This window comes from Manis pentadactyla, chromosome 12, assembly GCF_030020395.1.
Source record: "Manis pentadactyla isolate mManPen7 chromosome 12, mManPen7.hap1, whole genome shotgun sequence".
Taxonomy (NCBI): Eukaryota; Metazoa; Chordata; class Mammalia; order Pholidota; family Manidae; genus Manis; species Manis pentadactyla.
Window position 1 is genome coordinate 24,213,029 of NC_080030.1, and position 12,232 is coordinate 24,225,260.

Consider the following 12,232-nt stretch of genomic DNA (forward strand, 5'->3'; position numbering starts at 1 on the left):
TACAAGCCACATAGGCGGGGGCAAAATTAGCTCTTCCTCTAGATCACTAGCAAGAATGTGCAGAGGCTTAGGCTTCTGCTAATTCTTTGCAGGCTTCTTTGTTGAGGTGACTAAGACCCAACCCTATCCCTGTCTGTTGCAAGTGAATCACACCAAAGAGGAAAGTGGGCAACTCCTCACCAGGAGTCAATATATGGGAACTGGTCAGGATGACCTGGATCTCCAGTGATGACCCACCAGACTTGGCAGAATTGGAACATCTAGGGTCCCTTCTGGAGGACACCCTACACTGAAGGTGGGCCATTCAGATTCACACAGCGTTTTCTACCTGCTGGGAGTTCATTTATTCCATAGTCTTCTGAAAATCCCTTCCTGAAATTTTAGTGTCAAGAACTGTGGGTTTGCTGTGCCCTCACCCCGTGACTTGTCCATGTAATGGTGCCATGACAACAGATAAGGAAGACCTGCCTCTTCTGGAAATGAGACCAATCATATGCCTGTATGTTCATGCTCCTCTCAGAGACTTTGATCAGTCTTGACTAAGGTGCATCTGTATAAGTCCTGGGCCTGTTCAACCAAAGCTGAGTCAAAATTATGTCATGGCGGTGAACCATCAATATGGCAAATGGCCCACTCAAATTCCATTGCACAGGCTGTGGAATAACAGATTCAGTGCAGACTGAATGGCTTCAGACACCCTGCACACCCACTCACACAAACACACACAGACCATAGTTTAAACATTCCCCCCTGGGAATGTCTACCCATGAGACTTCTAAGAAGTCTCTGGGAGGTGATCAGGCTCTCCTTCCACCCCAACATGTGGGACTGGCTGGGTCAGGTGCCCCAGGGCCTTACTGGATTCGACGTTGGAACCAGGTTCTCACCTGCCAAGCCTCCTTGAGTCCAGCAGGAACAGCGGAGCGGGACCGGCTCTGGGCAACCGGGAGGGAGACTACCAAAAGGTCAGGCAGGGTGCGCCTCCTCTGTTGTGATCTCCTGTTCCATCACCGCCCCACCATTACCTTAAACCAGTGGCAACAAAGGGCCAGTGCAGTTGGGTTTCCTGGTCAGGGAACCAAATGTTATGGAAAAACCTGAAAAAACCTGGACTGGATCACTGATGGAAGAACCAAGTGGCACTCAGAAGTCTTGAGTATTGACGTTTTAATTTTACACTGGTGGGCTCTGAGGGGAGCAATCTTCCTAGGTCTGAACAAAGGCAAGGGGTACAATATATACCTTTCTGCTTCTGTATCTGCGACATTTCTATGTGCAGAGCAAATGAGCAAGCAAAGAGGTGTAAGTTTAGGGAGTGAGTTTAGGGAGTAAGTGCCTGGCAGAGCGGGTAGTGAAGGGGAGGGGATAAATGGGAATTTCTGCTGTCTTTGCTAACTAGAGAAGGGAACCACCTGGACTAGATTGCTGTCCTTGTAAATACTTCCCTATCAAACCAAGGTTATTTTGTTCTGAGGGGATACTGAGAACTGCTTGGAGATATCTTGGGGTGTCACACAGGAGTGAGTGTGTGAAGGCAGAGCTGTTCTGAGCATCCCACAGTGCCCAGGGAAGAGTCCACAGAGAAGGATCTTTCCCAGAATGCCTGTCATGCTGTGGTTAAGAAATCTTGAGTTAAATAAAATCTTTCCTTTGAATACGCATATAATCTTCAGAATGTTTCCCTAAGATGTAACATTTCAAAGTCAGCCAGTAATGTTATAGTTCCCCTGTGTTGTCTGTTTAAAAGTTCCAACTCAAATCCATGTGACAGTTCTTTATTTCTCTGGGCTATTGTCTGTGAAAGAGATTTCTTATTTTTTAAATTGAAATATAGGTTATATACAATATTATATTTGCCTCAGGTGTATAGCATAGCAATTCAACAGTTATATACATTATTAAATGCTCTTTACAGTAAGTGTAGTTACCATCTTGTTTTTAAACAGTGAGCTCCAGCAAAGATTTGTATTCATTTGCCCATTTATTTATTAAATGTTCATGCATTATTTGCCGATTTTTCTGTAATTGTTTGCATTGCTGATAATTTTTTATGGATTATGGTGTCTGTCAACTTTTCATTAGGAATTCTTGACTATTATAAAACAGTTTTAAATTTTATTTAGTTACATGTATTTATCTTTTGTTTATGAAGTTCTTGCCTTCATTATGATGGTTTTCTCTCCTGTAGGAATCTTACATGTCTTTTTTAGATTTGCATCTTAAGTGGAATGGACACTCTCACACTGAGGATTTAATTTTCTGGTTTCTTGTAAGATGTGTGAGATTTGAAACCACTACATTTAATTACACGTAAGGAACCATTTATGATAGCTTTTATTCAATTCCAACCTTTTCCAATTAAATTGAAATATAGCATAATCTTATATTAAATGCTCTCATATAACAAAAAAGAGAAATAGTAAAATAAAAAACAAAACGAGTGTCTGCTGTATATCAGAAATGCTGAGGAACTTTATGTTATAGTCTCTTATGACAAGGTGTTTGGTAACTTTTTTATTAATCCGTGTTGATATGGTTAAATTATTGCTCCATTCAGTTTAGTTTAATATGGTTGTATTGAAACTAGTCTTTTTAACCTGGCCTTTTACTTCTGTCATTCTTTTTACTTTATAATGTCTTATATTTTAAAATCTGTTTTTAATTAATGTTACATGAATTTGCATGCATTTGTGTAAAATTGGTGAGCACAGGTGAAGTTTCTGGTTTTTATAAATATCATAATGACAAACAGAGTGTGATAAATGTGAGTGTGACATAATGTCCTCAGATAAATCATATGAAAAAATCAGAGTAAGAAGTGGTCATACAGTATGGTCTGGGGAGCCCTCTTCATGTTGGATGAAGAACAGAAACATGACTAGTTATGGACATTCACTTGTCAAAAAAAAACTGAGTAAAACCTGAAGCCCAAGAAAAACAACAAAAAATGCCACATAAAAAATAAGAAATGGGATTGCCTCCCTGTCTGTCATACCACATAGAAACCAACTGATCAAATGAATATGGAATAAGAACAGGAAAAGGAAAACAAGTCCTCTGCTGTCTGATAAAAACTGTCTTGATTTTTTGTACTTTACATACAGTTAACCCTTGAACAACATGATTGTTAAGGAGTGGCGACTCCCCCAAAGGTCATAATCTACATAGAACTTTGACTCCCCCAAAACTTAACTAATTATAGCCTTTTCTTGACCAGAAATCCTACCAATAACACACAGTCAATTTACACATATTTTACTTCTTCTGTATATTATATACTGTGTGTTATAAAAAAAATAACCCTGAGAAAAAAAGAATGTTTTTTCAAACTGTTATAAATCATGAAAATATTTTCCAATACACTTAGTGACAAAAATACATCTATAAGTGGACCTGCACTTTTCAAAACTGTTGTTCATGGGTCAGCTGTATGTCTGTTTGTAAACAGTTGATTTATCCCACTGACTGTTTTTTACCTGGTAATATGAAATCTGTCAAGTGTTTTACACGATAAAAATATTATGATATTTGTTTTTTGGACAAATTTATTTTCAGTTTTTTATTATTTTTGCTGAGTGTCAGTTGCATATAACCAGGATTGACTGCCACCAGAGCCAAGGGTGCTTTCTTTCCTCACAGTTTTTTAAAAATATTGGTGGCAGGTCACACTTTATTCATCACATGTCAGTGATAACAAATTCAAAACCATTCCATTTGAATTTAGCATATTAAGTTCACACATAGTCTAAATAACACATTACAAAATACAATATAATCGACATTCCTAGGTCCATATACAAATGACAAGTCTCTCAGGACAATCAAGTTTGTTAAACCAATTCACGCATCATGAACACCTCATTCCTCTTTCTCTCTGTTTACTGAGTGCACTTTGTGATGCTTCTTTATATGCATATCAGAAAGTATGCCAAGAGGGAGGAGGGTGGGTGTTAAAATAGGTGAAGTGGATAAAGAGGCACACAGTTTCAATTATAATAAAAATTAATCATAGGGATGAATCTTAGCACAGAGAATACAGTCAATAATCTTTTAATATCTCAGTATGTTGACAAATGGTAACTACACTTCTCATGGTGGGCTTCTAAAAATATAGGTAGCTGTCAAATCACCACCTTGTACACCTGAAACAAGGATAGCATTGTACACTAATTCTACTTCAATTTCAAAAGAAGAATAACAAAAAAACAAAAGCTGGCTATCCAAAATGAAGTCCCAAGTTGATTTGTCCATGGGAGGCTTATGAATAGGAATTTCTAAGTAGTTTCTACATACTTTATGGGAAAAGTAATATGTTCCAGCAGTTTTGTGTTGTATGCACCCATATCCTAAACATTGTGTGGGGAAGGGAGAGAAGGACCGAGAAGTAACCTACACCAGGAGGCCATGGTGCTGTATTGTGTGTTTGAGTGTCTGTGAGGGTGTGTGAATGTGTGTGTGGCTTATTGAGCAAGAGCCCTTCTCAGAGCAGGGCTCTCTGGTCTCACATATCCAAAGAGATTCTTATAATATAGGAACCAAACTCAATCAGCATATGTTCTCAGGAGAGGATGTGTTTCAATTGGCAGGATGTTATTGCAACCTGATTAGTAAAGAGCAAGAGACAAATAGCTTGGATGAGGAGCTCCTGTGGCCTGAAATTAAAGCAGCATTGAGGACATGTGGTATTGCACAATTTATTGACACCACCCCATCACTCCCTCTCTCACCCATTCTCCTGACACACTGGCTTCTTTTTGAGCCTTGATTTTCTGAAAGAAACACCTTCCTCAGGGCTTGCACATTGGCCATTCTTTCTGCCAGGCACACTCTTCCCCATATAACATCCTGTATTCAGCCCTCTATTTTTTGAGGTATCTGTACAGTGTCACCTTTTCTGCCCAGTTTTGACTGAACACCCATTGACACATAACACCTCCCATCTTCTCTCTCCTTTATGCCTGCTTTCATTTCTTCATGGTCTCTGTCACCATTCCACAATTATTTAATGCTTGCATCTATTTTAATCCTCACACCATCATGGAATTATAGGGACTTTTACTCTTCAGCACCCTCTCATTTATGACTAGAACATGCTTAGAACATGACCTGCCCTCAATATATATTCCTCACATGCATTAAATAGTTTATATTTAAAACTATACAATAATATCTGGCCTTTGAAGAAACTTTTGACGTGGAGATGAATATGCCTATTTGGAGATGATTTGGGGGAAGCCCCCAAGGGATCCATATGCATATACTAAATATTGAAATTAGTTACTTGAATGTAAAATATAACTGTAGCATTTCAGTGAGTGGGCAATGCCTATTTGTGTGAAAATTAATCATGTAATTTTTTTTTTCTGTCAGTCACCTCCACAACATGGACCCAGGGAACCTTACAGGGGTTTCAGGATTTATTCTTCAGGGACTTTCAGAGGATCCAGAACTGCAGCCCCTCCTATTTGGGATTTTCCTCTCCATGTACCTGGTCACTGTGTTTGCGAACACTCTCATCATCCTGGCTGTCAGCTCAGACTCCCACCTGCACACACCCATGTACTTCTTCCTCTCCAACTTGTCCTTTGTGGACATCTGTTTACCTTCCTCCATCATCCCAAAGACACTGCTGAACATCCAGACCCAGAGCAAAACCATATCCTATGCAGGCTGTATCACACAGATGTATTTTTTCCTGCTCTTTGCAGGATTGGATGACTTCCTCTTGACTGTGATGGCCTATGACCGGTATGTGGCCATCTGCTGCCCCCTGCACTACAAGGTCATCATGAACTCCCAGTTCTGTGGACTTCTTGTCCTGGTGTCCTGGATCATGAGTGTCCTGCATTCCTTGTTACACAGCTTAATGATGTTGCAACTGGCCTTCTGTACAGACATGGAAATTCCCCACTTTTTCTGTGAACTCAGTCAGATGCTCCAACTTGCCTGTTTTGACACCTTTCTCAATAACATGATGATATATTCTGTATCAGCACTGCTGGCTGGTGGCCCTATTGCTGGCATCCTTTACTCTTACTCTAAGATAATTTCCTCCATATGTAGAATCTCATCAGCTCAGGGTAAGTATAAAGCATTTTCCACCTGTGCATCTCACCTCTCTATTGTCTCCTTATTTTATTGTACAAGCCTAGGTGTGTACCTCAGCTCTGCTACTACCCAGAGCTCACATGCAGTTGCAATAGCCTCAGTGATATACACTGAGGTCATACCCATGCTGAACCCCTTCATCTACAGCCTCAGGAATAAAGACATAAATGTGGCCCTGAAAATACTCTTTCAAAAGGAAAATATTCAATGGCCCATTGACCTGGGTCTGAGGAAATGCCCATGATAACAGGGCACAAAGCCTGGGCCAAATATTGCCTTTCTTTGACCATATGGGAGAAGCTGAACATGCAGTTTTATCTTTCCCTGGGATTTCTATTTATATGACTTATACTTCTCCGCACAATTTAGGTAACTGTCTTTTTAAACTTTGTGATCATTCTGATTTCCAAGAGATATCCCCTTTGTCATTTTCCTACACTTGCAAAATTATATGCCTTTTGGATGTGAAATATTTGGCAATTCCTCATTATAACAATGAACTACATGGATCTCTTCAGAGAAATTTCTTCTCAAGTGAAATGTCATATTAAGTATCTTTTTGACAAAAGGATAGTCATGAGTTGTACTACTTCAATGGAAAAAACAACTCTTGGCAATGAGAGCTATTTATATAATTTTTTCTTAAATAAAAATCTGAGACCACCATTTTTCAATTTTGAGAATATCATTTCTACATATATCACTTCTTTAATTGCTGTTTTTGTAGTGTGGAACTTAAATGCTGGTTGTGATAGCTGATAGTTTATTTTAATAATTAGAATCCTGTTCTGTTACACAACTTGTGTCCACTGTGCCTATTATGATCACTGGCAAAATTTTGCAATAAAAATACATGTTGCCAGGTGAAATCTACAAAGAAAGAAAAATATTAATAAACAAGTTGACATAATATAGCCTTAGAGTCAGAGTTGACCTTGAGACAGGGACCTTGGGTGTAGTCAGAGTAGGGTGAGGGCCTCCAGGAAAAGCAGGGTGGAATATTTACGGTCAGAGCAATGTAACAATGGGCAAAGAAGTCCCTACTGAAACTCTGTGCTAAGCATTATGCAAAGTCAAGTTCACACTAATTCTCTAGGGTCAAGATATAGACATCTTCAGTGAGATCAGTTAAAGGTCAAAAGGCCAGGAGCAACTTGGCCTGGAATGTTTGAGTTTTCTACAAGGGTTTTAGCACAACCCCATGACTGCTGTCAGCCCTAGCAATCAGACTATGACCCAGCCCACCTTGAGGACAAGGGCAGGTGGTACAAGTCTACACCCCTAAGTCTTTTTTTGTTGTGCTCAAAAAGTTCTCAATTGCCTATAAACCCCCTAGACAACACACCATCACACACTCTCTTGTCCCCTTCTGGCGTGAGCTGGGAGCTCTGTCCTTTCACTGTATCTCTAAATAAAAGCCTGTACCTTGCTCTCCTACCTTGAGTGTTTGTGAAGCTCATTCTTCGGCTTCGTGAACAAGAACCCTGTCATAATCTTTGGGGGCTCAATCAGGATAGCTTCGGACATGAGTATCAGCATCCAAGACTGTCTTTTCTTTCACTGTCCTTATAGAAGTAAGCCATCTATGGCACACAGCATTGGGTACTCGTCAGCCACTTAAATGGGACAAGCCCGGCTGCTGATCTCAAAGTCTCAAGCAACAGATTCCTCGGTGTCTCCCTCAGTGGATCCCCCATCTCCCTTGGGAGCTGGAAAAGTCATCTGAGTGGAGGCCAGGATTCCCCTTCAGAAACATCTCCTTGGATGCGAGGGACTGAGGAAGACCCTGGGCAACTGCGAGAGTCTAGGCTGAGGATAAACTTCAATGGCTTCTCAAAGGCCCATGTGTCTGAAATCAGACCCCGACAGCCCAACTTGGTATCCATGAGGAGTGTCTCTCTGTCTCAGTCTCTGACTTCCAGCCTGCTTCTTCAGGCGGCCCTGGCCTCTCAGTGAGCCAGGGGGCATTCCTAACTCTCTCCTAACTTCATCAATTTCACGGAACCCAATGCTCACCACCACAAGGTAGGAGATCCATGCTTTGCTCTTATTCCTATCTAAATGCTGTACTTTTTATCTGATAAAAATGTGTCTGGGCACCCGTTAGCCACTTAGAAGACAATTAGCGTTGGCTACCAGTCTTAAGTCTCAGGTGAAAGGTTTCCTGGTGTCTGCTGCTCCTTAATCCCCCACCTCCAGATGGATGGGAATGTTGTGGAATGGCTGAGCTGATTTCCTACTTTCCTCCCCTAGTCTGCAGACTCTGAGGGCAGAACCGACTAGTAGACAGTGGTCCTTCAATCTTGGCTCCGGCTCATTGATCCAATGGCCCTGAGTGATCCTCCAGCTAGGCTGCTGCCTATGTGAGAGTCGCAGATGACCCTCCACAACCTCTTGTCTCACAGATCAGATTTGTTATAGTGGGTCACTGGCTAAATAATTCTCAGGCAGTGGCAGAAACTGGTGTTTGAGTATAGACACCGCCCTCCATAACTGTACATTTAAATGGCCCCATTTAAATTCTAGCCATGGCTCTATTCTATTGATCTCTGTTCCTTGGAGGCAGTCTTCCTCGGGCTATGGAAATTCCTTACCTGCAGCCCAAGTATACTATGCTAAAGCCTGTGCTGAGAAACTAGGGTCTGGATCAGGACTCCCAGAGGCATAATGAGCATTACTGGTGAGGTCCCCACTAGATCCAGAGCTCTGAAGCAGCTCTTGCTTAGTGTGGGAAGGCAAGAGGGAAATTAAGGCAAGGTACAGGCAATGCTGGTAAGGAGTGGTTAATCCCAGTAGGCTGGAGAGGGGTTGACTAACCACTGTCACCCAGGCTAAAAGGCGAGGGGACACCCTCACAGAGAGAGAGGCTGATCGGGTGCTTTACACTCGTCTTTCTCTCTCTCTCTCTCTCTTCCAGATGGGAGCATCTTCTTCAAGTCTAAAGCAAGACATGCCTCTGGCATGCATTCTGAAGAACTGGGAGCAATTCGATCCCCAGACCCTGAAGAAGAAATGCCTTATCTTCTTCTGCACACAAGCCTGGCCTCAATACAAACTCTCTGATGGAGAGGCCTGGCCTCTGATGGAGGCATACTGTATAATAAGGTCATGCAGCTAGGTTTATTTTGCCACAAGAAGGAGAAATAGTCAGAAATCCCATATGTACAGGCCTTCTTTGCCCTTAGGGAAAGTAAAGGACTATGCCAGAAAGGTGGAATAATTCCAGACCCTACTCCAAACCCTAATTCCTCCCCCATTGGCTCTGCTATTCCCACCTTATCCAGATGTAAGACCGCTTGCAGAGAACCTTAAAAGTCAGACCACAGGAGAACTGACACCCCAAGCATCATTGGTCCAATCACCCCACCAGGCTTCCCAGGGGGTGAAGAAAAGACAGTTATACCCATCTTTATTGCCTTTACAGGAAGTAGCCAATGGAGAGTGGGGACCGGCTTGGGTTCATGTCCCTTTCTCCCTCCAAGAACTAAGGCTAATTAAACAGGACATGAGTAAATTTTCGGATGATCCAGACAAATACACAGAAGCCTTCCAAGGGTTTACTTTAACTTTTGAACTGGCTTGGAAGGATGTATGCTTACACTGAACCAAACCCTTACTGGAGGGGAAAAAGAGAAAGTAATGAGAGGAGGCTTAGAGTTTGGAGATGAATGGAATACTATAAATGCAAATGGCAAATCTCCAGAGGAACTAACATGAGTCCCCACTGGCTGTCAGGCAGGGCCATTCACTGATCCAGAGTGGGGCCAAGATACAGACGATGCTGATAACTGGTACAGGAGCCACTTTATAACTTGTACTTTAGAAGGGCTGTAAAGAGAATGAGTAAAACCTATAAATTACTCTAAATTATCAGCTGTGGTGCAGGAAGAAAAAGCCTTTCTGTAGCAGCTCAGGGAGGCACTGGTGAAGCACACTTATATGTCCCCAGAGTCCCCAGAGGGCCAAGTCATTGTCAACGATAAATTCATCACCCAATCGGCCCCAGATATCAGGAGGAAGTTACAAAAATTGGTATTTGACCCAGAATAAAATATGGAAACCCTCCTGAAGGTCACCACATCAGTTTTCTATAATAGAGATGAGTAGGAAAAGGGACTGGGACAGGAGAGACAACTGAAAGGCAGAGGCATAAGCAATATACCCTATTCAGGATTTCTGAGGGAGCAGCATAGTTTACTGTGCTAGACCTGAAGGATGCTTTCTTTTGTATCCTGCTTGCACCTGGATCCCAGTTTCTCTTTGCTTTTGAGGATCCTGTAAATCCCTTAGCTCCATTAACCTGGACAGTTTTGACCCAGGGATTCAGATATTGCCCACGTCTATTTGGGCAGGTATTAGCCAAGGACTTGACCTCCTTTGATTCAAGGGAGGCAGAATCCATCCAATATGTGGATGATATACTTCTATGCACCACCACAGAGACAGAGTGTCAGGAAAGTACTCAGAGATTACTGAACTGCCTAGCTGATTGTGGCTATAAGGTCTCTCATTGCAAAGCACAGATATGTCAGCAGGAAGTAAAATATCTGGGCCTTAACCTCTTTCAGGGAACTAGAGCCCTGGGGGAAGAGAGAATTCAGCCCATTCTCTGCCACCTATTGCCCTCTACTATCAAGCACCTGAGGGGATTCTTGGGCATCAGTGGGTATTGCAGAATTTGGGTCCCCAGATATGGAGAGTTAGCCAGACCCCTCTACCAACTCCTTAAAGGAGCCCAAAGGGAAGGTACCATAAAACTCCAGTGGGAACCTGATGCTTTTAAAGCTTATGAGGCTTTGAAAAAAGGCATGCTCCAGGCCCCTGCCTTAAGCCTGCCCACTGGAAATCAGTTTAACCTCTTTGTTACTGAGAGATCGGGAGTGGTACTTGGAGTACTAACTCAATCTCGAGGAGAAATGTAGCAGCCTGTAGCCTATCTCAGCAAGGAACCAGACCTAGTAGCTAAGGGCTGGCCACACTGTCTGAGGTCTGTGGCAGCTGTGGCCCTGCTAGTACCTGAAGCCACAAAACTGACCCTGGGAAGGGACCTGATAGTGCATGCACCCCATAATTTCACCAGCTTATTGAACACCCAGGGGTCCTGTGGCTGTCAGACAGCAGGCTACTAAAATATCAGTCACTCCTCCTTGAGGGCCCTGTCACCCACCTGTGGACATGCTCCACCCTAAACCCAGCCACCTTTCTACCTGAATCCATGAGCAAAGGACCTGAGCATGACTGCCAACAGGTCCTTGCCCTAAACTATTCTGCCAGAGAAGACCTAAAAGACACCCCCTTAGGGAACCCAGAACTTGTCCTCTTCACAGACGGCAGCTCTTTTATTGAGCAGGGCCAGTGGAAAGCTGGCTATGCAGTTGTCACTCTGTGGGATACTGTCGAGTTCCAACCACTTCCATTGGGCATGAGTGCCCAGCTGGCAGAATTAATAGCCCTCACTAGAACCCTTGAAATAGGGAAAGGAAAGAGTCAATATATATACTGACTCTAAGTATGCCTACCTAGTGCTACACGCCCATGCAGACATATGGAAAGAGAATTTTTAAATTCTGAAGTTTCCTCTATCAAACACCATAATGAGATTAACCAGCTAATACAAGCTGTGCATGAGCCTAAAGAGGTAGCAGTTATTCACTGCAGAGGCCACCAGAAAGGAATGGATGAAGTAACAGAAGGAAAGAGGTGAGCTTATAAAAAAGCCAAAGAGGCAGCTTGAGAGACTTATGAAGCACTTATCCAAGCCCCTCTCTTATAGACAGGTGTGCCAGCTGATATTATCCTCAGCTATAGTAAAAAAGAGCTGCAAGACAGCCTCTCCAAAGGCGGTTCTCTCCTTCCCTCTGGTTGGCTTCAGATGGAGGATGAGAAAATTTATTTACCCCAGAGTACAGAATGGAAATCTCTTAAAACTTTACATGAGACTTTCCATTTAGGTATAGAAAATACCTATCAGATGCCAAAAAGTATTTTTGCAGGCAGTAGTCTATTAAAGGCGATAGAGCAAATCACTAAAACTTGTGAGGTCTGTCAAAGAAATAACACATTAAATAGAAAAGCCATTCCTCCTGGGTTACAAGGAGCAGGCAGATATCCAGGAGAGGACTGG

At 42.4% G+C, this 12,232-nt stretch overlaps 1 protein-coding gene across 1 annotated transcript; it reads left to right on the forward strand.

Moving 5' to 3' along the window:
* Window positions 1–5,374: 5,374 nt before the first annotated feature.
* Window positions 5,375–6,352, forward strand: LOC118920061 (olfactory receptor 7A17-like). Its single transcript, XM_036900488.2, has one exon. The coding sequence runs from the start codon at window positions 5,384–5,386 to the stop codon at window positions 6,350–6,352; it is 969 nt and encodes a 322-aa protein (XP_036756383.2). The 5' UTR covers window positions 5,375–5,383.
* Window positions 6,353–12,232: the final 5,880 nt, after the last annotated feature.

Bases quoted from the DNA above. Each gene is read 5' to 3' on its own strand.
- LOC118920061 (XM_036900488.2), top strand. From the start codon at position 5,384: ATGGACCCAGGGAACCTTACAGGGGTTTCAGGATTTATTCTTCAGGGA.